The following is a 26,909-nucleotide window of genomic DNA, read 5'->3' as shown; positions in this document are numbered from 1 at the left end:
CAGGCAGCTGTGGGCCAAATGTTTGAGGTCCTAGGGGTCCACTCTCCTCCAGGCGAGGCTGTTCTGGAGGAACATCATCAGTAGAGGAGAGGACTCAGGTTTCTACCATGTCCTCCAGTCTGGGGCCTGGGCTCTGTCGGTCTGCAGAACTCCCTGATGCCCACTCACCAAGCGGCCCCCCACTGCCCTGGGAAGAGGGCAAAAGCTGTCTCTGGAGTGGTGCACAAAAGGGACAACGCGACAAAGACAAAGCGAGTGATGGCTCCTGCAAATTATTTTACTTTGAATATATAGGAAAAGAAATCCACAAATGGGAATCTATGTTCTATGGTTATGTCTTTTAAACAATGTTTTGTATTTACAAAATTTTTTTTCCTGATTAAAAGCACCAGCTGAAGTTACAGGCTGCTAAAACCATAGATATTACAAACCCATTAAAAGACATTATGCCAAACATACTTATTAAAAACCCTTAACAAAACAGAGACAATGCAATCAACAAATTTACCCACTGCACCAGGCAGCCCTTTTCTGATTTCCTTGCCAGTGTTCCCAATGGGGTGTGGAGTGCTTACCCCAGGGAGAGGACCCTCGCTTCACCCATGGATGACTGCAAACACCCAGCACGGGGGAGGCAGCGGTGTGCGCATGCGTGCCAGCGAACCTGGGATCTCCCAGCCCAATCCCCCAAACCTACAGGCCCTGAGGACCCCAGGAGGAGGAGGGAGGAACATACGAGAGTCAGAAAAGCTTTCAGTAATTTACCTGCCAACAGGGATCCTTCTGCTGCTCCCTTGCATTGCTATACACTGAAAGGCTTGGAGTTTTTAATCTGGTCTTCCTAAACACTTAGTTATGACACTGTGTAAGGTCTCCCTGGGGGCTCACTTGCTGCCTGTCTTAAATTCTGATGACTGAGTGAGAAACTGTGAGGCACTCAATTTGGACTTGCAGGAAGGTACTTACGACAGCTTTATGTAACCAGAAGATGCTACGGGAAAGGGGAGGTTCAAAGCTTGCACATGCAGAAATGCATGTACACCCGGTTTGGCTTCCATAAAGCTAGAGTGAATATTAAATATCGAGTACTGAATTTTTAGCTGTAAACATAAAAACTTATCCTTAACTTTACATGAACATAGATAACAGAGTGGTCACTAAAAGCACTTTAACATCGGGACAGATGTTAAGTTTTGAGGTTCTTATTTCAACTGCTCTACATAAAAAATGCCCTAGAAGCAAAGAAAGGCTTAAATAAATATGCAGAGACAAACATGATGCACAGCGTGATCGAAGTAATGAGGGTCTGGAGAGGTCAGGCGGTGCGGGGTCTAGGCCAGTAGGGGCAGCTTGTGGCAAGGGGAGGGGGGCTCTGTCCCGTGGATGGAGGGGAGGGCCTAGGGGATACCCTTGAGCGGGGGAGGAAGACAGGACAGGGCAGCTCGTGGCCACATGTCACACCCTCCTCTGTAGGCCTCACAGGCCCGGGGAGGGCGGGGTCAGCCAAGAAGGTGGCCCTGAGCAGTACAGGACAGTGCTAGGCTCTCCTGGGTGACCCAGGATGCCACACAGATGGTGGGTCCTCTTATGACAAGCCCCGGCCAGCCCATGCCTCCAATCAGCAGCTCACTTTGCATGCCTGTCGCTGGCCCCCAGTGGCCTGATGCTGGCCTGGGAAGGGCACTGGCCCTGCGCAGGGAGGTCTGCTGACAGCCCTGCTTGTGGCTAAGGCACACTCAGGCCTCAGGGCCTGAGCAGCTGACCTGAGTGATCCCAGTGTTCCTTCTGTCAGACACTGAGGCTTTGAAAAGCAGCCCTCACAGTGTAAGGATAACAAGATGCAAACTAACAAGCCACCTGACTAGCAAGACCACTCACCACTCCTCTGTGGGGGGATGCTCCCAGGCACTGGAAGCTGGAGGAGGTGGTAACCTCCACTGCTCCCAATGCCCCCATCACCACGGGGGCACTCCCTCGGTTATCCAAGAGGAACACAAAGAACCAAGCATGGTTGTCTGGGCCTGGCAGAGCCTCCTGGGGTCCAGCTCGAGGAGAGCTTTCAGTGCTGTCCCAAGACCCAAGGTGGGTAGGTCTCCTCATCCTTCCTCCTGAGAGCAGCATGAGGGACCAGGCTCTGCGAATGTCCTCTGCTGAGGAGGCCACAGAGCTGCCAGGAAGCAAGCCCCTTCTTCGTTCAGGCACCCTGAGTTGGGCTGAGGAGGGTCCCCTCCCTTTTCCTCTGCTTCCTGCCCAGCAGTATGGATGCTGATGGGGGAAGGTGGCTGGCGCCAACAGGAGTCTCAGCCCCCCGCCCCAGCTCCATGAATCACCACACACACACGCACACACGTGCACACCCGTGTCTACAAGAACGTGCACCTCCACGGCTGGACACGGACTCCAGTCAAGGTGCAGATGTTTTGGAAGCCGAGTTCCTGGATTCCCCAGGATTTCGAACCAGAGACCCTGGCTGTCAGATGGGGGGACGCTGGGCAGAAAGGCAAGCTGGGAAGTGTTATGGTAGGATGTGCATTTTTGTCCCTGACATGCGCCATCACTTCTTCCCTCCCATTCTGGGGCAGAAACTGGCGTTTTGCCTCTGGGCTCTGGAAGCTGCTGTGAACAGAGGAAACACTCCAGCCAGGCACAGGGGCCCAGGCAACGGAAGTCACGTGGCAACGCACCAGCGGTACCACCCACCCTGGCAACTGGCACCCCACTCCCCGCCCAGACACGCTCCCTTGAAGGCGTGACTCAGACGTGGAAGCAGAACTGGCAATTCAAGTCCACTTTAAAGGATGGCTCTGGAAAGTTGGCTCCAACATCCCACCTGCAAGCCTCAGCACTGGGGTCTTGTTACATGGTGGGAGTGGCTGGCCAGCCCCTCCTGGGAGGGCGGAATCAGCCCTGCACACTGCCTGGGGACCTGGAAGCTCTGAAGACAGTCAGGAAAGAGGCCTGGGGACACCCACTCCAGCACACCTCCAAGGAAAGCTCAAGTGCCGTCTGGATGGAAGTAGGGGATACACCGGGCCCCACAGAGGCCCTGAGAAGCTGGGCAGCTCCCTCCAGGAGCCTCACAGGAGGCTGGCCAGGCTCGTATTGGGTCCATTCTGAGCTTGGAACTGCACGGGGGGTGGGCCGTCCGTCCACTGCAGAGGGCAGAGAACACACAGGTGAGGTCTTTCCTAAGAAGGAGCAGAGCTGTGCCAGGCTGGGTGTCTGCTCTGGAATGCTGCTCTTTTTGGGCTGAATGCCCGGCCAGGGCCCTCTCTCCTCCACATCTGAGTCAGTGGGGCCCCAGGAAGCACCATGTATCACCCACTTGGGGACTGATGCCACCTCCCCCATCTGAGGGGGCCCCTGAGTCTAAGCTGAGCTAGGGATTGCTGGAGACACGCAAGGAGATGACGGCCAAGCGTGTACTTCCCTTCTCAGGGAATGTGCCCCCTGGAGGTCACAAGGCAAGTGAGCAGGCGCCGAGGAGTCACCCAGTACCCCCATTTTACCTCCCCAAACCCAGGTCCTATACCGTGATTAGGTTGTGTTCAGGGAGACTGCAGGCTTCAATGTGGTCCTGGAGCAGTTGCTGGGAGAAGTTCTGGTGCATCTGGGCGGCTTCATGGGCGTCCATGGCATTCCCACAGGCCTTGTTCAGGTCTAAGGGTGGGACACATACATAGGGTGGATCCACCTTGCCCTGCCCCACGTCTTCCCCTTGGACGTGGGTAGAGCCCTAAGGTCAAAGCCCACTCTGCCAGAGAGTTCTTGTATATCTGGCATGCCACCTGCCCTAAGCCATGCCTGTCTCAGGGTCAGCAAAGCCCACTGCCAACAGCGCTCACACATGCCCCCCTGAGCTCCTGAGTCACATTCTTTTTTTTTTTTTTAAAGATTTTATTTATTTATTTGTAAGAGAGAGAGAGAGAGTGAGAGCGAGCATAGGCAGACAGAGTGGAAGGCAGAGTCAGAGGGAGAAGCAGGCTCCCTGCAGAGCAAAGAGCCCGATGTGGGACTCGATCCCATGACACTGGGATCATGACCTGAGCTGAAGGCAGCTGCTTAACCAACTGAGCCACCCAGGCGTCCCTCCTGACTCACATTCTTGGAGGTGGGTGAGCAGTGTGGGTGACACAAGGGTCGGCTGGGCAGTGAGAGCCTCAGGGCTGCGCCCTGTGGACTCTGGCCCTCCTGGGGAGGTCCTGGCCAAGTCCCAGGCACAAAGAAACTCACCAGAGCAGAGTACCCAATACCCACTCCGGAAGCAGAGACACTGCATGGGCCCACAACCCCACTGCACACCCTCTGCCTCCTCCCCAGAGCCCTCGGCAAGACTCTGGATTTTAGGGGTGCCTGGGTGGCTCTTGGTTAAGCATCTGCCTTCGACTCAGGTCATGATCCCAGGGTCCTGGGATCCAGCCCCGCATAGGGCTACCTGCTTAGCAGGGAGTCAGTCTGCTTCTCCCTCTCCCCCTGCTCATGCTCTTTCTTTCTCAAATAAATAAAATCTTTAAAAAAAAAAAAAGACGCTGGATTTTAATAGTCCAATCTAAAGAAGGGATCAGCAGTAACGACACTGACACCTGCTGAGAGCCTCCTGGGCACCCAGAGTGTCCTGGCCAGTACCGTTCAATAGGGACGACTGCCACAGCCATTCACGGAGAGGGAAACTGAGGGCGGGGGCTAGGACTCACAGCCCACATCTTCGCCCAGACTCCAAGAAATGGCCTTGTAGAGAGGGCGGACCGCTCCTGTGTGGAGGTGATGTCATGAATAAGCCTAGTGTCTACTGCCCCCAAATGGGGCCTGCCGTGGCGCCTGAGCATATGCTAGAACTGGGAGTGTGGCATGCAGAGGCCCAGTCTGGGCACAAGTTCATCAGGGCTTACCTGAGCTTTTTCAGATTCGGGCTCCCAACAGCCCTGATGCCTGGGCAGGGCTGGCCGTTGTACTCACCTCTCAGCAGGGCTGAGGACCACAGCTGCACGGACATGTCTGGGATCTTGCTAGCCAGCTGCATGGCAGGCACCACCATGTTGTTACTCTCCTGTTGACCGAGAGCAGCCAGGGAAGGGCGTGGGGGCTGCGGCCAGTGGCAGGGACAGCCCAGCACCCACCCACCATCCCCAGCCCAGGCTGTGCCCTCCTGCTGCTGCCTGGAAGCCTCCTACTCCTACTCCAGAGCCCATCTCAAATGACCTCCTCTGATGTACTCTTCAACCGCCACAGAAAAAAAGGAACTGCACCCGCTCTTCCGCTCTCATGGGGACGCTGCTGGCCCTGCACGAGTCTACGTGCCTTTGTCTCTAACCAGAACATCAGAGGTAGTCAGCTCTGGACCCAGAACAGAAGCCGGTTAGAAATGCACATTCAGGGGCGCCTGGGTGGCTCAGTGGGTTAAAGCCACTGCCTTCGGCTCATGTCATGGCCCCAGAGTCCTGGGATCGAGCCCCACATCAGGCTCTCTGCTCAGCAGGGAGCCCGCTTCCCTTCCTCTCTCTCTGCCTGCCTCTCTGCCTGCTTGTGATCTCTGTCTGTCAAATTAAAAAAAAAAAAACAAAAAACCACATTCAGAGACCCCAGGGCGGGGCCTGGGAGGAGGAAGCAGTCTGCCCTGGTGGGGGTGAGGAGGGCTGAACAGATAGGAGGAAGAGGCAGGGCGGTGTCTCTTCTATATACAAGCCCACTTTCATGGGAGGCTACCTGACATGTGGTGCTGTGGGACACCAGGGCACGCTAACTCTCCAACCCCAACTGTGACTTCATAATGCTGCAACCCTTAATCCTTAGGATGTGCTGAGAGGGGGCGGGGGGACCTCAACACCCATTCCTGACCCCATGATGACTGGCAGCACTGTTCCGACCCTGCTCAACCTGGGGACAACAAGCTCTGCTGGCCTGGATGCAGGATTCAAGGTGACAGACAGGGAAGAACTCCCAGCGCAGCAGCCACTGGCAGATACTCGCACAGAGCCGAGAGATTTGTAAACCCTCCAAACCAGCTCCCGAGGCCTAGCTTCAACACAGGCAGGACTGTTCAAAACACAAAAGCGCAATGACTTCACACTGCCCCACAGTGGGCACCTCAAAGATGAGCTCCAGGTGGGTCTCCAACCTTTTCAGAATTGAATAAAGTCTTTCCAAGACCTCAGAATGCCCAACAGAACACGAAAAACTACTCTTCTCCTCGAGGCCTGGGTTGGACCTCTGTCTGGAAGCTGCCAGGAGAGGCCTCATGGAGCTGTGGGGAGGTTACTGAGATAAGGTCACGGAGGGGCACAGGATGCAAACTGCTGCTAGGTGGTAGTACACAAGCACCGTGCTGGTCCCCTCTCGGCCCAGCCCCGGGCACTCACTCTGTGGTTCCCCAGCACATAGAAGATGTGGCCCAGGAGCACAAGGGAGCAGGCTGTGAGCCGGTTCAGGTCCTCTGCATTGGACATCTTCAGAGTTTCTCGAAGAAATCGCCTATGTGAGAACAGATGCTGAAGGCCCATCGGACGCCTTCTCAGTAGGCAGAGGCTGCAGCCACCTCAAGGACCTGAGCACATGCTGTCAGGGAGCAAAACCACCGAGGGCCAGCCCAAGAGGCGCCAGGCAGGGGCAACCTGTCCTCTCCCCGTACTCACTTGGCCTCATTGTATCGTCCCTGGAAGAAGGAGAAGAGTCCGCGCACGTAGAAAGCTGCTGCTCGCAGGCAGTGTGAGCTGACAAGAGAGACGGGCACACTTTGGTGGCGTTTTTGCGAGTGCAGCAGGTTTCCAAAGGGGAGTGAGAAGAGAGGGGCGAGGGGCGAGAGGCATCGGGGACACAGGGCGGATGGGTCCCATGAGCACCGGCGCCACCCCGTGAGCAACGAAAGCATGAAGACAACAGGTCCAGTGGGCACTCAGCTCTTGGGCCGCCTACCTGACAGGGAAGCTATGGTCCGGATTGATCCTTTCCAACAAACTGTACAGCTGTGGCAGAAATGTCAGTTAGGATCGTTTTGCATTTTGAAACACAGGAAAATTCAGCCTCAAATTCACCACTAAATTTGACTAGGGCTGCTTGCATCTTCCCAACCCAAGAGCACCACGCCCTCACCCCGAATCCCATGCCTGAGTAACCTGAGTGGGGAGTGGGGTCAGGACCTTCGAGGACAGGTTTGGGCACTACAGAGACTGCATGGAGCTGTTTACTTCCTAAGCACCCCCCGCCGCCACCTGATGGCAATCATGGCCTCGAGTGTGAGGAGTTAAGGTTGGGGTCCTCACGGCCTTAGCCTGCCCCACATCAGAGGGGGCTGGGCGGTCAGGGCAGTGGCTCAGTCTCAGCCTTTGTATGGTCAGAAGAGCCCAGTGCGGGGGAGCGCGGTGGGAAGCCTGGCCCACATGGGTCTTGTGGGCCGGGGGTTTATCTGGAGGTGCAGGAATCCTGGGAGGCTCTGATAGGCAGCCACGGAACTGACGTTCTAGGTCTCCTCTGGCTGCCAAGGAGGAAGGAGGGGTAAAGGACATGGCTAAAGTGAGCTGAAGCTGCTTCCAGTGTCCCCACAGCACCTCCAGGAGGCAGACACTGGGAAGGCAAAGACACACGGAAGACAAGCTCTCCCATGACCCATCAAGTGTGACCCACAGAGCCCACTCCTAGTCCTAGACGACACTGCCCTAACTGCTAACTGCTGGAGCAGACAAGGCTGGGCCTTCTGCTCCCCGGAGCCCAATGCATCCAAACCCAGAAGCTGGGAGGTTGGCTAACCTTTCTCTAGACTAAAGATAAAACGAAAGGAGGTGGAACAGCAACTAAATCTCGATACTCTGGAGGCAGGAGGCTAGGGCTGGGAGTGGGTAGCCCTAGGGCTGAGGTGATGCCCAGGGCTGAAGGGACTCGTAGGGCTGAGGGTTGCACAGGGAACCTGGTCGCACAGGAACCCTTGTCCTCCAAGGACAAGCCCTACTGGAAGGTGAAACTTTGGGGCTGCTGAGATCGGCTGGTACCCAGGACCACCCCAACCCTACTGCCCCGAGTAAGAGTTGAAAAGATACCAAACATGAAGCATGTCACCTACTACCTCTTGGTGTCTATTTCCTTCCCGTATATACACACTCGCCAGATTGGTCACGATGAAGGCCCACAGCTCCTGGTGGTTGGTGAGCTAGAATGGGACACATGGGCATTAGAGGGCCAGGCCAGGCAGAGCCCCATCACACTGAGGCCACTCAGTGGCAGCTGAGCCATCCAATCCTCCAGGGAAGCTAATCTGGAATCATGCTTTTTCTTTCCTTTCAGACAGATCCCCCAACCTGCCTCCCAGACCCCAGAAACATAGAGCTGTTAGCTCTCTTTACTGTAAAACCATCCTCTACAATAGGAGAAACTCAGGAAACAGAAAAGGAAAATCAGCTGCCCCTGATCCTGCCCTGAGAACACACTACACTTCAGTCTCTTTTCTGCTTGTTTCCCAAGACTGAGACCCAGACACCCCCTCCCTCCACACCACAAGCAGTGACCCCTGCGACCCCAGGGTGGGCTGACACAGCAGAGGCCCGGGCTGGCCCTGGGAAGGCCGCTGCCAGGAGGGTAACAGAGGCTGTTGGGCACCACAGACGCTGCTCATAGCTGCTGGTGGGTGGACCGCTGTCCTAAGTTATCGGGAAATGAGAACAGTCCAGCAAGAGACCAATTTGAACAGCCCGAGCAGTATCCGGATCCTGGTTCCCAGCAGGACGGAGTGAGCACAGTGGTGCAGGAGGCTGGGGCTGCCTAGGAAATGCAGTCCCCCCACCCCGGACCCTGGCATGCACTGAGGGGGCCCAGGAGGTCTTCTGCTGCGAGTATCATGCTCTAGTTTGCTGTAGGACCACAGGAAGAGCACGTGTCTAGGCCCAGGGTCTGAGCGTGTATCCTGGCCGCACCACTTCCCACGTGGCCTGTAGGAGTGCTGTGTGGGAAGAACGCCTCCCCTGAGGCGCACACCATCAAAGCAGCAGCAGCAGCAGCCCCGAGGTGCACGTTGAGATGGGGAGGCTCACGGCCATGGGGTAACTGCAGGGAACAGGGCAGCCGTGTGTGGGTGTCCCGGTACCACTGCAGCCAGCAGTGTGAGCCTCCCAGGGCCCAGAGGAGTGGGCAAGGACAAAGAGGCTCAGAAGGCCATGCGAGTGGGTCCCCTGCCCACTCTTCAGACTCTGGCATGCTGCCAGAGGCTCCTCCATGTTGTCAAGACCAACGGCGGGGCTGGCAGCATCAGAGCCACATGGAACGTCTCAGAGGAGCAGTAATGCCTCTGAACCCAACCCCAGGAGCAAAGAGATCTGGAGAGTAGCACAAGGGGACAGAGCAGAACTCCTCATCTGACAGAGTGCAAACTGCCCCCACCGCCCACCTCTGCTTGCGCCCCCCTCAGGACCCGGGGGGTGGGGGGGAGGTGTTGCCAGCCTCCTTTTCCTGTGGGGACACCAAGGCCAAGGTGGGGATGTGCTTATCTGGTCCTGGAACAAGACAGGCAGAACTGAGACCTGGCCCCGGGCTATCAACTCCCATGCCTGGGGTGGCCCTGTCTAGGGGGACGCACCAGCTTCCTCCCCAGGCCTGTTGCAATCCTGTCTGAGGTGAGGACGTCGCCCCAGCAGAGCTCCTTTATGACCCCCCCGGGGCAATCAGCCTGCCGCAGTGTGAGAGCAGACCCAGTACGGCTGCGGGGGTGGCTCCAGGGAGCCCCAGAGCCCTGCCGAGGGACTGCATCTTCAGCTGTAACAGGAGCCAACACCAACCCGCAGGTTATCAGGAAGGCTGGGAACTGGGAGTGAAAGCGGCTGAACAGCTCGTGGCACCAGTGGGCACCGGGCTCTCCCTGATGGCGGCCCTCCAGGTTCACCCCACCCCAGGCTGGCCAAGGGCCTCCTTGCCCAAAGCTATCCCTCGTCATACTGTGCTGCCAGCGCTGGCCTTGCCGCAGAAAGGCCTGGATAAACGGCACGTCACTGCCACGGCCGGCGTCAGGCTGAATGCTGCAGAGTCACCCACCAAGCACGGTTTTGTGCAGAGGTTGTCCTCCTCACAGACCGTGCCCGGTTCCTCACTGAGAGGCACCGCCCGCCCCTTGCAGTGAGGGCCGGCACCTTACCCGCAGGGCTGTGGTAAACTGGGCTTCTGCATTGTCCATGCAGTTGACGGAGACGCAGTACAGGCCCTGGAAGGAGGAGGCACAGAGGGTTTGAGGCCACGCAGACTGCCCAGGGCTGCACGACTCGACAAGTGACTGCTGAGATGGCTACCTCTGCGCTTTACTCCCGCAAAGGCACATAAAGATGGCATGCTTAATGATTCCCTCCTCCCGGGACCCAACTCCACTCCAACTTCAGATGCTTATCAGAATACGGCCCACTGGAACCATTCTGGGTCCCGCCTGGGGCAGCTGTCATGGGATTTCTCGCTGGAAGAGGGCTGGGGGTGGGCAGGCCCGGGCACTTACCAGCAGTGTGTGCAGCTGTGCCGCATGGTTGGAGAAGAGCCGGGGGGACTGCTGGCACAGCTGGCAGACCTGGGAGATCTGCCAGGAAAGAGTACGATCACCGTCACGTGGTCTCTATGGTGGCACCTGGTGTCCCACTGGCCTTTGGGAGACCCCTAAAGCTGACAGGTGTGCCACAAAGTCCCAGCAGATGCATCTGTCACAAGGGCCAAGTGCAGCCCTGACCTCCTTAAGAACAACCCTTGTCCATTACTCCCACTTCACCCTCCTTTTCTAACACGGGTCTCAGCTGTACAGCACCTTACCCCTACTCAGGGCCCCCCCTCACTCTCTCAAGAACATAAACATCAGAGAGTATGGATTGGGGCAGGAGGAATGCTAGGATCACTGCCAGGGAACCCCAAATCCTCAGACCCTGTGTTCTTGGGGCATGCAAACTTTTAGGGAAGGAGCACTGATTTGTCACATCCATCGGGGCCATGACCTAACAAAGTACAGTGAAATGACAAGACTCAGATGTTCTGCTGCCACACACTGGGCAAATTTACACTTTCCCACGGACGACTTCTGAGACCCGGCCAGCTCCAACAGCTCTCCCACCCACGCATGTGGCCTCTGGCAGCATTACCTCCTGCAGCGCGGTGGCCTTATGTCCCGTGACAAGCCTGCACATGATGATGTGCTCGAGCAGGATGACTTGGAAGGAGGACAGGATGGGGCTGCAGTCAAGCACTGGGGGCGAGAGGCGGGGGGTGAGCACTCAATGCGCAGCTAGAGGAGACCCAAGGAGACGGACACAGAGCCTCCTCAGGACTCTGCGTCCTCCCACCTCCTGCCACACTGGGCCCCTGGCTGCCCAGGCCTAAGCCCATTTGCTCTGCAAGGCACGAGTTCAGCACCAGCTCTGTCACCTCTGTCGGTGCCCACTGCACCCTAGAGTGAGGGGTTCATCTCCCTATCCAGGTGGGAAGACAGGCCCAGAGCCAGGTTTTAGTGACCAGAGCGTTCTAAGAGGAAGAAATCCCTGGAGAGATCCGCCTTCCATCCTCACTCTACTGTGACCCAGGGACATGCTCCATAACGCTCTGCACGCAGTGGGTTCTAGAAATGCTGCAGGAGCCCAGGAGAGTGAAAATGAGCAACAGGCCCCAGGCAGCAGTGAGGGAACCCAGCTCTTGGCTTCCCTGAGAGGCTGTCCTCATACTGGAGCCAGAGGGCGCCCACAGCCCTTTCCCAGATCATCTGGAGGGAGAGAACCACCATCCCCGTGGGCTTCGGTTCTCTAGTTCTGAAAGCTCCACCCCCAGCAGCACTGATGAGGGCACAGGATTATCAGGGGTGCCGAGCCAGCCAGGGACACAGGCGGCTCTGCGTTCCTACTAATCAAAGGTCCCTGGTCCCACAGGATGGATTAGCTGAGCTTCCAGGAAGAACCCACGACCTCCAGAGGACCTGTTGCTAGTCCGGGACATCTGAGTTCCAGTCCCAGCCTCACCCGGCGTGATCCATGTCACAGCACTGAGAACAGACTGCAAAAGCAGCCACCATCTGTTTCAACTGAGCACTGCTGTCCCAACAGGCCCAGCTTGGGACCCACTAACCCTCATAGTCATCTTGAGCAGTGAGGGGATAGGACAGACATGGCACAAGAGCATTTCTGGCCTGGGATTGAGGATCAAGCCTAGGCTTGGCCTGGTCTGCTCCAACCCGAGACCGCTCCCATCTTCCAACTGGGTTAACAAGACCCACAGGGTGGGGGATTCATGGTGACTGCTCAAGGCTGCTGTCATTCCGGGTTTTTCAGGCCAGCACAAGAGGTGGTACTCAGGCCACCCACCAGGGGGCGCTGTGACTACATGCCCGGCCAAGTAGAGTCCAGTCCCACGGAGACTTACTTTTGAGCTTCTCCAGCTGCATGAGCGCTTTGTCTGTGTACTTCTGTGCTTTCTCCAGGTAGCCAGCCTGCATGGAGTGCATCACGGTCACCTGGCGACAAGACCAGACAGTGGTGGTCACTGTGATCCTCTTCTCCCCGCTGCAGCCGCGGCCCCCGTCCCCTGGAGACTCACCAGGTAGACGAGCACACACATGTGCTCCTTGGGCAGCCAGTGGAAGAGGTCAGCGGGGTTGCTGGGCAGGATCTCATCATCGTGCAGTGTGGAGATGGTCTGGATGCACTGCTGCAGCTGCTTCAAGCACGGCTTCACACTCTTCACCTGCAGTGGGAGAGCGGTGCCAAGAAGCTGATGGGCTGCCGACTCCCACTGGGGCCAGGCCCCTTAGGATACGAAGCCCCCATGGGGACAGCTAGCCACGTCCTGCCTGTCCAGTCACTTCTCAGGCCCTTCCTCCCAGGAGCTCCTGCTATGCTCACTGCCTACAGGAGGCCCACCCCCTGATGGGTCAGCTGGCTCTTGGGGCACAGGGTTGGGCCAGGGAGGTCATTTGGGGGACCAAAACTTCGCCACCACCCACTTTTGGGTCAAATCCCAAGGCCTGAGAGAAGCCTGTTCAAAGACCCTGCTAGAGCCATGTTCCTTCTTTGCTGGAGTGACCCCAGGAGAGGAAAGTAGGGCTGGGGCTGCTGGTTATCCTGAGGGTATGAAGCAACTCCCTGGGAGTCCCGTAGGTGCCATGGTTTGTACAGACTTGCCTCTCTATACTGGGAAGCCCTGTCCCAAGGCCCCCCTAGGCTACCTCTGCAGCCATCAGCTCAGCACGAGAGTTTGCTCTATACTCCTGTGTGTCGAGTGCGGTGCTTAGCCCAACAGGCACAGCTGGGTGCAGATAGGGGAACAGAGGAGGCCCCTTACCAATCAGACACCCACTAGGCTCTACCCGTGGCCTCCCCGCACACCAGAGAGGTCCTGCCTGTGGCTGGTCACTAGGCCAGGGCAGGGGAGGTTGGATGCAGCGGCACCCCCAAAAGGCTGCGGTGCTCTCGCACACACAGAAGCACCTGCTGCTCAGCCCCACGGGGATTACGGTCTACATCTAGATACAGCTGATCCTGTCAGTCCCTTCTCAAACTCCATAAAGCTGTCACCAGCTGGGGGGATGGTGATCAGACACGGCCAGAGCACCTGCTCTGGGCCAGGCACCATGCCACAATGCTCACTGTATTCTCATGGATTCCACAAACTGCCCTGAGATGCCTTCAGCCATCCACGCTCTGAGCACACATCTGTGCCACCACTACCCCCTCCATGATGCTAGGACAAGGAGACCCCCATTCTCCAGTGCCCTCTGCCCATGGGGACAAAGCACCTGTACCAGACCATGACAAGGTGTGTAGGTAAGGCTGAGCCCCTAATGATAGACATATCACGTGGCCAGTGATAGGAGGCAACAGCAGAAGTGACGTCTTGGCCTAAAGCCTGTTCACAGCCTGCCCATTCCCCAACAGTCCTTGGGTGGGAGGCCCTACGTACCTGCCCGGCATCCAAGTAGTGGGTCACCTGGAGGACCAGGAAGAAGACACGCAGAGACTCCTTCTGGATGGGGTTCCCTTGCCAGTTCTCAACTATCTGTCCACAGAGGGTCAGCAGCGGGTGCACTTCCTGTAACTTGCGCTCCATCAGCAGCAGCTGGGGAGGGATGCATGGGTGCTGGGAGCACCTCTTGGTGCCCAGATCTGCCCCTCTCCAAGGGACCACCAGCAACGTACAGAGAGAACACAAAACTAACCCGGGGCTGCTTCTTCCTTAGCACAAATCCCTGGAATCAGAGTTTCATTCTGAACCCGGCAGGGGCACCAGAGCCTCACCCTTGCTACAGCCTGCTGTGTATGAGGGTCAGGGACCCTAAGAGGCTACACTGCAGCATATGAGCGGGGCCCGGCCTCAAGTCCTCCACACCAGCCCCCCTTCACCCAGTCTTGACTTACCATTCCTTTGCTGAGCAGGAATAGAGCCCTAGAAAAGAGAGGGTGAGTCAGTCTGTGAGATCCTGGCACTTCCCAGGAAGACTGTGCCACCCCAATGTTCACAGGGACCCAATGTGCAGCAGTCCCTGGTGGTCTCCAGTGAGGTCTGTTTCATAGGCTGTTCTACTTCACCCTGTCTGATCTCTTTTTTGCCTGGCTAGGTGTTCATAAGGTTCAAAAGCCTAGAAGGCATAAACAGGAGCTGAGAAAGTGTGGAGGAGCGGAGTACAGAATGGCAAGCGTGCCACGAACCCAGCCTGGTGGACAGAGTAAAGGGGCTCCCTGTCAGCGGATAGTACTGGGCAAGCGCTGGTGGGAGGCCGGCGCTGCTGCTTTCCGGAGTCCCTGTGGCTGAGCAGAGCCCACTGGCCCCCAGTTTGTTCAAAAGCAAAGTTTCTGTTCTGCCAGTCTTTATAGAGTGCCTGTGTGCTACGACAGACACTCCCATCCAGCAGGTGCCATTCTCCCCATCTTCTGGGTGAGGTGGGGAAGTCACAGTCACACATAACAGATGTCTATGCTCTAGGCCACCATGTCATTCTCCGTTGTTACCTCATGGCCATCGAAATGTAAGGCTGGGAACTTTTTATGAAGGTTCCCACGGTGTCACATGTTAGTACCCTACGTCCGTGGTCAGAGATTCTGGGCCAAATGATCTGCAGCTGCTATGCTCTGCTGGAGCCCACCCAGGCCGCCTGTCCTCAGTGGCACAGAGACCTGGCAGGAGACACTCTCGAGCGAACATGTATAGTGTTCAGCTGCCCCCATGCCCTGTGGGGCCTGAGTGGTGCCAGGAACCCAGTGACAGCTACAGCACAAAGCGGGCAGGAAAGGCCAGGAATGTGGGACCAGAGTGTGTGACAGCCACTGTCTCAGGGCAGGGTGGCCAAGAGTCCAGGACAGCCTGGAGGAAACTGAGTGACTCCAGTGGGCACTTTCAAGTCTCAAGTTCAGAGAACGGAGTCGGGGACAGTTTTTTCCCAATAGCTCCATGGGCTCAGATCAGCCCCTGTGAAACCAAATGTTCCAGAACCCTAAAGCATACAACAGAATAAGAGCACTGGAGCCTGGTGCCTGTCTACTGCAGAGCTCTTTAAGGGGGAAAAAAAAAAAAAAGGCGTAGACTGGAGGCCTTTACAGAGGGTACACAGTGAAGCACCAGTGCCCTCTGACTCCTGACCACAGTGCACCAGTCTCCAGACCTCGGTCTAAGCAGTTCTGTAGGTAACATGAACTCATGTCCCCTCTTCTATACAAAAGTCCATTTCCTCGATCTCCTATTGTACATCTAAAGCTCCTCAGTGTCCCCTGAGTGGGGACACCAGGGCTGCCCGCAGGCACTGCCAAGCACACCATGTTTGCCCTCCGGGGGCACCACTCCTGCGTCTGTGCCTCCAAGGAACCAGCCCAGCACATCATATGAGCACTTTTTATATTACGAGACACTAGATCCATGCAAGCTCCGAGAATGCAGGCTGCCCTCCCTTCCAGTCCACTCTCCCCTCCAACTCCACAAACCAACAGGGCAAGGGACATCAGGTGCTGCTTTCATCCTCGTGGTTTTTACTCTGTGCAAAAGCGATCCCCGTTTCTAGCCAGAGTGCCAATGCTCTTTGCTGCCTGGGACCAGACAGCCAGGCTGTCTCCAAGTAAGAGGGAGAGGGGTGTGGAGAGAGGGTGCCTACCGTGTGTACTCGGATCCCACCACCCGGGCGTACTCCGCCCCCACGCCCAGGAGGTCGCAGGCTGACACCAGGTCCTTCTCAAGTGTGTGCAGTTGCTAGAAAGGAGAGAGTGATGACACTTGCTTTACAGTACCTAATACCTGACCTTAGTGCTCTGCCGGTGACTTAAAACTGAACCCCCCCACACACCTACCAAATTGTTTCAGTGTCAGTTTTGAGCTAAATCAACCAAATCATCTCATGACGTTAATTACTTTGGGCGGAGAACTCTACCTCGTCTAGTTTACGGTATAGACGATGATGGCTCAGAGAGGCAGGAGTTAACTCTTATGGGCACAGACCCCCAATACTTTGTGAGTGTGTCACTGCCTTTGGGGGCTAGTCACAGGGGAGGCACCCAGAGGGGCCCCAAGTGAGGAGGGACTCCCTCCGGGTTAAGTGTCTAAAGACACTGCGAACAGGAAAGGCTCAACAGGTTCAAAAAGTAAGGGCAGGTGCCGGGTCTTGGTCAGGGGTGTCGGCCCCTGCAGGGACCAAGGCAGGTGACTCACAGTCTGGCTGCACAGGCAGGTGACAGGGTTGTCATGGAGTGTGGGCAAGAGCAGCTTGGTAGGCAGGCTGGATCTGAGACAGAAGAGACTGGAGGCCAGCCAATGAGGGGGGAGGTGTGGGCAGAGCCCAGAACAAAAGAGGTGTCCCTCACAGTAGAGCATACCTGTCCCCATCCTGACCCCCAGCTGGCAGGCCTCTCCACTGTGGCCAGGAAGGCCCAGCCTAGAAAGGCCACTACCCCTGGAGTGTGTCAAAGCACTATGTCTGCAGAGCTGAAGGGAGGTTGGGCAGAGGACCTACATGGAACCTGGGCTTGACTTAGACACTCATGATCCAATAGGCAGTCCCCTGGACTCTTAGGTCAACTCTTTTTTTTTAAAGATTTTTATTTATTTATTTGACAGAGAGAAATCACAAGCAGGCAGAGAGGCAGGCAGAGAGAGAAGAGGAAGCAGGCTCCCCACCGAGCAGAGAGCCCGATGCGGGACTCGATCCCAGGACCCTGAGATCATGACCTGAGCCGAAGGCAGCGGCTTAACCCACTGAGCCACCCAGGCGCCCTCTTAGGTCAACTCTTATAATAAAACACAGTGGGTCACTGGGAAGAAATGCTCCCCAAATTTACAAGAACACAGGCCAAAGGAAGCACCAGAAGGGAGGAGACCATGAAGACAAGGCCCTGTGTCAGCCCCCATGGGGATGGACACTCCCACCATCACCCTGGGTGCTGCCTGGGGTGGTGGGTGTCTTGCAGAGGACAGAGGCTGGTTATCAGGTAAAAGAAACATCTCTGTGCCCCCACCCATTCAGTGCAGCAGCCTAAGGAGGGCCAGTGTGTCCTGGAGTTTGTTATTTGTACTTGGGAGGGCCTGCCCCAAGGTCAGGGCTCCTGCTGAGCACCCATCCTTCTTGGCTAGGCCCGAGGTACTCACAGCAAGCTGGAAGAGCAGGCGGCAGTGCCAGTATGGAGTCTGCTGTGAGATCTGGATCGCTTTCCGCAGCAGTGGCTTTGCTGCGTCTACGGAATTCTGAAAGGAAGCAGTCAAGTTTGGGAAGGAAAAAACAAGCCGGCAAGCAAGCTGGATTCCTTATGGAACAGCTGCGGCACCAGAAGGCCACTCCTGTTCACGCTCACCAAAGGATTTGTGGGTTGCCAATTTACTTTATTAATAAAAGAGAAGATTTTATTGGACTCACTGGCTGAGAAGTTTTTGCATTACCCTTAAAATAACTTCACATTCAACTAAACTGAAAGTAGCTTTAGCCCAAAGTCTTGAACAGTCAAATTAGACAACAAATTGTCATCTTTCCTGTTCTGCAACCAGAGAGAGGGGCCAGGGATATGAAGCAGGCACTCCCTGCTGCCCAGGGAGCCTCATGTGTGGCTGCTTAAAGAAAGGAAAGGTGATTTTCAGCTATGCTTGAGATTAGGAACCAGGTTAAGAAGGCTTATGGATTTGTTTAGAAATGAATCACCCAGAACCTAGGAACACAGCTATTTTTCAACAGTCTTTGATGGAAAGATTTTGCTGGCCTTCATAGCAAGTGATGACCCATGGATGCTCTATTCCAGGGCATGGGAGGTAAAAAAGGGAAAGTAGTAAAAGCCAGAAGGGAGTCCACTTCTGAGAGCCCCAATCTGCCGTTGTGCCTTTGCCACAGGGAGAGTCACTTTGCTTTCAGAAACCTTCATGTGCTCTTACCTCTTGACAGTATAACTCAGACAAGAGACTTGCTGCTTCAAATTTAACATCTTCAAACTGTTGGATCTAATAACACCCAGTTAAGGAAGCACAGACATGGCAAAGAGATCAGTTCAAAAGGGCCACAACTTGGAGTTCTTACACGGTAGAGGCTGGTGGGACAGGAGCACCCCTGCCTGCTCTGATATGTCAAGTTCCCACCTACTCTTCTAGCAACTTCTATGTCTGGTGCCAGCTGGGTGCAGAGCTAGATGACAGGGCACAGGCAGGAGCATGGCTGGTACCCAGGGACAGGATGCTGGTCTGTAAGGGGAGCCACATCCAAGAAGGCATTCTTCAGCTGAGGCAAAGCCTAAAACTTTGGGGTGCTTCATGGGGGGATTCAAATTTACAACAAAATCTTTGCTTCCGACCTCCGCCTCCCGCAATGGAGCTTTCTTTAACAGATATGGTACCAATAAGAAAAGGATACTTGCTGCGATATCAACCACTGAAAAGAAGAAGAAAAAAGGATTAATTCTCAACCAAATACTGGATGCCCGCTTACTGGCCCACTTCAGGGTTTACACAGGTTGTCCTATCACCAAAAGCTGCAGGTGTTCAGTTAAGTGGGAAGACAGACTGCTTGGCCTGAAAGGGTGGGCTCACTTTCCCTGCAATCCCATCACCAGAGTGCACTGGGGGAGACAGAATGAGTACCTGTGGGATTCCTTACAGACAGGAGTTTTCTGTCCTGCTAGCCCCCCAAGTCAGATTCAGAGCCCCCTCCTATCACAGCAGAGATGCTTCAGGAGGACAAGTGCTGAGAGCCCCCGTGTACCACTCACTGCAGTACATGGACAGTCAGCAAATCATGACACAGGAATCAATTGCAACTGGAGAGTGGATCGGGAGGTGTCAGTCCTTCCTGGAGAAATGACATTTAAAAGATGTTTGGAATTGAGCAAAGCTAGCCTCAGAGTGGAGGTGGGAGTGCTCTGAGAAGGACTGCTGTGGGTAAATATGGCCAGATGGTGGCAGGGATGGCTCTAAGACCCTGTCCTACCCTCTGCCGGCACACACATCAGCACAGGGTTCAAATAACATGCTCCCACTTGGGGACTGCTGTGCCCTGCAGCTCCACGTTTCAACAGGAGGTGATGGTCAGGACGTGTATGGGCCAGTCCACCACATGAGGTACACCAACCATGCTCTGTCAGACCACCTAAAACCCAAGCATACGCCAGACACTGTTCTGGCCCATCCACTCAGCCTACAGACATTCACAGAGCCTTGCCAATTGCTGGCAGGAAGATCTGGAGCTGAACAGAAGACCCTGACTCACCATGCTCTGTGGGAGAACAGTGTGTGTGTGCGGTATGATGCTTGGGGTTGGGCCTTGAAAGGCGAGGGTGTAGAAAGTGAGGGGGGCAGTTGTCCCTAGGCAAAGAGGGAGTAGGAGGTACTCGGGGCAGAGGAAAGCCCAAGAAAAAGGCAGAGGTCCAGGAAGGTTTGGTTGGAAGGCCTGATGGATCTCTGTGCCATGCATGTGGGAGCACTGCTGATGGGTGAGAATGCCCCAGTATCACTCCCAGGGCCTTTCTTAGAGGCATAAAACAGAAGCACCCTATCAGATCTGGGTCTTAAAAGTACCTAGAGGCAGCAAAGAGAATGTGAAGGGAGGAAGAGGGGCCGTGGGGCTGCTGGTCTTAGGGCTAGAGATGCCTCTGGGCCAAGGGTGAATGGTGGCTCAGAAAGTCATAGAGGCAGCGAGAGCCTTAGAGCTGCCAGAGATCAGCTGCCTGCAAAACATAGGTGGCCAGGAGGGGGCGCTGTGGGAGAGGGAGAGAGAAACAGAGCTCAAAACCTCCACACCATGGGGCTCCTGACAGACACACACGAACGTGCACACATGCAGGGCCCAGGCAAAAGGCACTCTGCAGCCTGCCTAAGTGTCCGCTCCCAAAGCCCCACTGTGGCAGGGACAGGAGGGGTTCAGGGTCCCCGGGGGGGGGGAGGCAGGACCAGGTTCAGCCACATGGGTGATGTCAATGGAGCCCAAAAATAGAGAAGTCAGGGTGTGCTTTCTTTTCTTTTCTTTTTTTCCTTTAAGATTTTACTTATTTGACAGAGAGAGAGAGATCACAAGTAGGCAGAGAGGTAGGCAGAGAAGAAGGCTCCCCGCTGAGCAGAGGAGCCCGACTCGGGGCTCGATCCCAGGACCCTGGGCTGGAGGCAGAGGCTTTAACCCACTAAGCCACCCAGGCACCCCAGTGTGTGCTTTTCTACTGAAACCACCCATCCCCACAGTGAAGTTCAGTTCAGGGAGAGAAGCTCCCAAAGACCACCAGCTGGAAGAAGGGAAACCAGTGGAGGAAACTGTGTGACTGGAGATAGGGTTGGGCCGGGAGAGCTGCAAGACTGGTCCTGTGTCAGGGCAAGTCAGTCACTTTCCCAGGACTGTCAGTCAGACAGACAAAAGACTTCACTTCTGTATCTTTGTAACACCTGCAACATAAATACACAAACGAGAAATATGGACACATCAGAAAATATATCTCACAATTAGATACATAGAACACTTTACCTAAGGTGACTACTTTATTCAAAGTTGCCACCTGATCTGTCTGGTTTTACTGCGCAACGCTAAAAAATAGCTTTAATGTCTCCTTCTTCCTGATGGGAAAGAAGCCAAAGCGAGAGCTCACCACTACTGGGCAGCCTGCAGCTGCGGGGCAGGGATACAAACTAACCCTCGAGAAGTTCCTGGGGTTACCTTGGGGTTCTCAGGGGGAAGTAAGGGTCACCACAGTGCCAGCACAAGCCCTGAGGGGTGGTGGGCTTGAATGAGCCCATCTCTCATGCCTGGAAGACCATCAAGGCTTCTTGTGCCTCAAAATCAAAATAATTGTTTTTAAAATCAGGTTTTTAAAACCACCAAAATGTGCAGAAATAGTTATTAACCACAACTCCTTTCGGATGCAAGCACAGCACTTACGAAGCCAGCCTGCCTCCTTCTGCTGTGTGACCTTGACTATGAGAAAGCCCCTGTCAGCAGCAAGTTGGAAGTGGTCCCTACCTCATGGGTTTGTTCGGGGATGCAATGAGATAGTGTCCCTCAGAAGGCCACACGCAGAGCCTGGCATGTAGAAGGTGACAATAATACTTCCATGATTTCCAAGCAGGAATAGGAAGAAATCAGGGATTGGAGGGGAGGCAGAGGGGTGAGTTGGTGGAACAGTGAAGGGATGGTTCCTAGACAGATTTCACATCCTGAAGTCAGGGGAGGCTCAGAGAGTTAGTGAAGAAAATAGAAATGAAAACAGGAGGAAGCACGGATCACTCTTCCCTGAAAATGCTTAATGCCAAGTTCTGCAGATACAGCTTCTGCACAAGGTTTTGCTCCCAGCGATGGGGCATGGAATTTGGCAGGACATGATGCTGAGCAATTAAAGATCTGCTCCAGCCACACCTGTCAATGAAAGGCCCAGAACTCAGCCCTTTCGGGCTTTCAGAGGAGAAAGGGAAGCATTTAATCACTTGCTGAGAAAGTAAACCAGAGATTCTCAGGTTAAATCTGGAAGAGGAATTAAAAAGCATCTGGATGGCACAGTTGGGAGCTGCTTTCTAAGTCAGGGAGCAAAACCACCACTGATAAGCAGCTCCATTCCAAACCCAAAGAGAAAGCAAACGTGGCACCAACAAGGATACCGCTGTCAAAGAAACAAGTGTATAAATGAAGACAACCTGGATTATAGAAAATTGAGAACAATTCACTGCAGCAAAGTAGCGCTTCCTCCTCTGTGGCTTTCAAATTCGCGAAGTCTAAGATGATGATGCATCTAAGATGATGATGCATTTTCTAGGCCAAGGGATCAAGAGCAATGTGATCAGAAGTTTAGTTAACAGGGTATAGATACACATCTTAGTACAGACACTCAGGTTCTCTTGATTCCACGGAGGACGTGCAAATGACTATAACGGAACTGTCTGCTGGAACCACAGTGTGAAAATAAGGCAAGAGAAGACTGAAAATGCACACAGACACAGGTATGCAGCAAGAGAAAAACCAAGGTGAAAACAAAATGAAAAGGAACACGATATGAAAGAAGCTACAGAAGAGAGCTTCACAAATTCTCTAGCCAAGAGATTTCTGAGTAAAGCGACATCTCTTACAACCATGAACTATTTACTCCAGGAGTCCCAGAGCAGCCAAGAATTCTGATGACACACACACACCATTGCCAAAACCATAATCTAAAAGGAGAGATTCTCAGGTGGAGCGTCCAGCCATGCGCCACAACAGCTACTGAGTTGCTGAGCAGACCCGGGGAATGAAGAAGCCAGCAGGTGATCCAAAGGCCTACAGAGGCAGGAACCAGAGAGACCAACAGCTTTGACCTCAGAGAAAGCTGCTGAGCCAATGGAGAAATATCCTTCATAACTCTGATAGAAACACTTAACAGATAATTCTTTCAAAGTTGGTAGAACTGATGAAGCTGATTGGTAAGTATAAAGATTATTCTTTTTTTTTTTTTTTAAGATTTTATTTATTTGAGAGCGAGAGAGTGAGCGAGAGAGGGGCACAAGGGCGGGGAGGTGTAGAGGGAGAGGGAGAAGCAGACTCCCCATTAAGCAGGGACCCTGATATGGGGCTTGATCCTGGGAATCCAGGATAATGACCTGAGCGGAAGGCAGAAGCTTAACCAACTGAGCCATCCAGGCACACCCCAAATATATTATATACTTTAATATATTCCTTCTACAATGTTTACAAATGTGGCTGAAGCAGTTAGACACTGACAGAAGGCAAACAGAGGGTAAATAATCAAGCCTTATATGTAAAAAAGTGGTTACTGGGGCACCTGGTTGGCTCAGTGGGTTAAGCCTCTGCCTTCGGCTCAGGTTATGATCTCAGGGTCCTGGGATTCAGCCCCGCATCAGGCTCTCTGCTCAGCGGGGAGCCTGCTTCCCCCCCTCTCTCTGCCTGCCTCTCTACCTACTTGTGATTTCTCTCTATGTGTCAAATAAATAAATAAATAAAAGTCTTAAAAAAAAAAAAGTGCTTACTAAGGAGGCTGGGGATTGCTCAAGAGAGAAAAACAAAAGACATGAAAATAACAGGGAAGCCAAATATGACACTAAGTTCAGAGACCCATTAAAAGTTTTACCTAGGGGCGCCTGGGTGGCTCAGTGGGTTAAGCCACTGCCTTTGGCTCAGGTCATGATCTCAGGGTCCTGGGATCGAGTCCCGCATCGGGCTCTCTGCTCAGCAGGGAGCCTACTTCCCTCTCTCTCTCTGCCTGCCTCTCTGTCTACTTGTGATTTCTCTCTGTCAAATAAATAAATAAAATCTTTAAAAAAAAAAGTTTTACCTAGAACACTCATAAGTTACAGAAAATCAGTTCAGAAAAGAACAGCTAGGAGAAAATAGTCACAAAACACTTAATCACTTACGTCAAAAAAAAAAAAAAAAAAGCAGAACATGCAACTATTGATTAAACATTGTGAGACTAGTGTCCCATGTTGGAGGCAGAGTTTATTTAAAAGAAAAAAAAATGCTTTTTGATACTTTAGTTTGGCTCCCTAAAAAGAAACTGGAACCTTTTTGGCCATTTGCTCTTCAGGACTAGAAACAAAACACTTCTAAAAGTAGAACATATTAACAATTTTTTTTGTTGAGCGAGTGTGGGAAAGGAACCAATAAAAGTTGAAAGCAGCCTGATTGGGGGAAAATCAAAAGACTAACAAAGAATGAAGATTCAAGAAACATATTTGTGGGGCGCCTGGGTGGCTCAGTGGACTAAGCCGCTGCCTTACGGCTCAGGTCATGATCTCAGTGTCCTGGGATCAAGCCCCACATCGGGCTCTTTGCTCAGCGGGAGCCTGCTTCTCTCTCTCTCTCTGCCTGACTCTCCGCCTACTTGTGATCTCTCTCTCTGTCAAATAAATAAATAAAATCTTTAAAAAAAAAAAAAAAGAAAGAAACATTTGTGTTGCAACACAATGGAAGATTACATACAATTGCAGAAGAAAAACAGCACTGAGAACAGCACTTTAACTGAAATCTGGACAAATTCCTAGCTGCGGATGCAACTGACAGAAAGGAAGGGATTTCCAAGTATAACATTAGTGTGAGTGCAGAGGGGACCTTGTGGCTCTGTGGGAAACCCCGCAAGATTCAAGGGAAGACATTTCACAAGCATAAGAGATTAAATTATGGGTCCAAAAGCCCAGCGGCTACAAAGAAGCAATCTGAGGCATGGCTGCTTCCGAACTCTACAGCACCAGCTGGGCAAAATGGGACAATATACACAGCAAATAGGAACCACTGCTAGAAAAAGACTGAATGACCCTCAAGATGAGGGAGGGGAGGGAAGGATATGTTGTGAATCCAGAGAAGGGAGAGATTCAGAACCACTCTTCACTGAAGGCACAGGGCTACCGGGCCAGAGCAGTCAGCCTCCAGCATGCCCACACCCAGGAGAGTCTGGAGCTTCATCTGATCTCTCCCTCATCACTGCCTAGGAGAGACTGTACACCAACTGGTCACAGCTCAGGCATTCCTTGGGATCGACCTGACACCTTGAGTCATTTTCCAGGTTCGCTTTCTCCATCCCATTCAGGCCTCCTCAAGTGTCACTCTTACAAATAGATTTCACTACCTTTGCCAAAAAAAAGCACCATCTTTTCACTCTGGACCATATTTTCCATCGTTCTTCTATCATGGCCTTCCCTTTTACTACATATTTACTACATTTGTCTCTTTCACATGAAAATGTAAGCTCACATTAACAGGGACTATTTTAGTCATCACTGATCTACAGCACCTAGAATAGAGCTTAGCACCTGGTATGAGCTGAATAAATATCTGCTGAATGAATAAAAGGGATAAAAAAATTCATAAAAACAATAATGACTTATTGTCTAGGCATTGAAGCTGGAGATCCTGAGCCCAGGTTTGAGCCACTTTTGTTAATAACTTGATGTGTAGCTTTAGGCAAATCACTTCATCTCTCGGGACCCCTACTGCCTCACTCCTAAAACAAGGAAGGTGATCAAGCAAGGACTAAAGACCCCTTCCAACTCTACATTCTGCAAAACAAACATTTGATATCCTCCCAAAGGCAACTCACTACTGGCCACAGGTGGGCTGGGATTTACCTCAGATCAGTACATTTCAAAAACTTAAGTTGATTCTTTTTAAGGAATCAGTTAAGTCAAATAAAGCTGGATAAATGGCAAATGGGGGCCTGGTCTGATGGGAGCACAATGTTGCTGTGACAAGAAACAACACCAAGGGCAGAAGGGTCACAATGACAGCCACTTTCCCACATCCTTTGAAGCACCAAGATCCCACAAGTCAAGTTGGGGGAGATGGGGTCTCTCTTCTGAAGGGGAGAGAGGAATGAATGATTGGAGGAGGAGAAGTCACCAGGGATACAGAGAGAGCAGGGGCTTGGAGATCACCCCCCATTCCACCCCACTGAACCAAGTGGTCCTGGAACCTAGGCCCCCGTCAGTCCTGCCTTAGAAGATTTTAACCTCTTCTCTCTGAGCCTCAGCCCGTCACCTGTGACACCCTGCATCAGTGATTGGGGCACAATACCCTCCAGACACTTAACAGACTTCCAGGTCCAGGGAGAGAAGCCCTTCTTAGATTTCCTGAGAGCCCAAACCTCAGATTCTCAAGGGATGCTTGTACTGTCACCCTGACCCTCTCCTATCCTGAGTCACGTCAGGAGGGAGCGTTCAGGCTGAAGCTCCAGGGGCTGAGCCCTGAGGAGCTGGAAGCTGCAGATCCCACTGGCCGATCTCGTGGCCTTCCCTAAGGCGCCAACAGATGATATGCTCCTGAAATCCTGAAGAATCTGGGGACCTTGTTGCTCCTGACAAGAGACAACTCTCGAGTACCCTGAGCGGGGTCCTGGTACCCTGCCTGTCACCAAAGACATTAAGTAAGGTACAGAGAGAGGCCCTTGGGGTCCCTGAGAGGCTGGCGGTTTCGGGATCCTGCTGCCCATGCCGAAGTCGCGCCCCAGGTCCCCGAAGAGAGGCCAGGCGGCCCCTGCCCGCTGGGGTCGCAGTGTGTCAGGCCAGGCCCCGAAAAGAGCCCGCGCCTCCTCCCTCGCGGCCGGGTCCGCGCTCACCGCCTTCTCCAGGTGGCTGCGCGCCTGCTCGCTGTTCTTGGTGTGGTGGTAGAGCACGGAACCGAGCTGCAAGTGCGTGCGGGCCTCGATGCGCTGCGGGGGCTTGAAGGGGAACACGGCCTGCAGGCAGTGCACACACAAGCGGATCTTGGGAGGGCTGGAAGTTCGGAAGTGCTCGGCGAAGCCCAGGAGCGCCAGGTACCACGACTCGGCCGCCTCCGCCTGCGCTGCCTGGGCCGCCGCCGCCTGGGCCGCCGCCGCCGCTTGAGCCGCCATTTTGGCCTCCACAACAACAAGCCGCCGCCACAGGGAGGCGGAAGCAGGCGCGCGGGGCGGGGCCGGGGAAACCCTTCTCACGTCTCTCGCGATAGCTGCCTAATAAAGCATTCTGGAACATGTAGTTCGTCTTTGGAGTGGCCGCGGCTCCGGGGAAGTGTGCGAAAAGTCGGTGCCCTGTGG

General features: G+C 54.0%; 1 protein-coding gene across 3 annotated transcripts; it reads right to left on the bottom strand.

Annotated features, from left to right (window-relative positions):
- Positions 1 to 256: 256 nt before the first annotated feature.
- Positions 257 to 26,780, bottom strand: MAU2 (MAU2 sister chromatid cohesion factor). Of its 3 annotated transcripts, none has more exons than XM_032316876.1 (19): positions 26,451 to 26,780; positions 18,794 to 18,811; positions 18,322 to 18,387; positions 17,551 to 17,646; positions 16,067 to 16,161; positions 14,343 to 14,370; positions 13,888 to 14,043; positions 12,526 to 12,672; positions 12,352 to 12,442; positions 11,085 to 11,188; positions 10,457 to 10,534; positions 10,109 to 10,174; positions 8,054 to 8,137; positions 6,910 to 6,959; positions 6,630 to 6,707; positions 6,357 to 6,468; positions 4,957 to 5,047; positions 3,533 to 3,660; positions 257 to 3,152 (listed from the first exon to the last, which is right to left on the bottom strand). In XM_032316876.1, exons 1-19 carry the CDS (start codon positions 26,724 to 26,726, stop codon positions 3,078 to 3,080), a joined length of 1,839 nt encoding a protein of 612 aa, XP_032172767.1. In that variant the 5' UTR covers positions 26,727 to 26,780; the 3' UTR covers positions 257 to 3,077. The 3 variants fall into 3 exon arrangements, with proteins under 3 accessions (XP_032172767.1, XP_032172764.1, XP_032172769.1); XM_032316873.1 differs by having other exon boundaries at positions 8,051 to 8,137; positions 26,451 to 26,779; XM_032316878.1 differs by lacking the exons at positions 17,551 to 17,646; positions 18,322 to 18,387; positions 18,794 to 18,811; positions 26,451 to 26,780 and adding an exon at positions 16,618 to 16,989 and having other exon boundaries at positions 8,051 to 8,137.
- Positions 26,781 to 26,909: the final 129 nt, after the last annotated feature.

The sequence above is a fragment of the Mustela erminea genome, chromosome 1 (genome assembly GCF_009829155.1).
Source record: "Mustela erminea isolate mMusErm1 chromosome 1, mMusErm1.Pri, whole genome shotgun sequence".
Classification (NCBI taxonomy): domain Eukaryota; kingdom Metazoa; phylum Chordata; class Mammalia; order Carnivora; family Mustelidae; genus Mustela; species Mustela erminea.
Note: the sequence above shows the minus strand (reverse complement) of the source record. Positions and strands in the feature narration are given on the sequence as shown.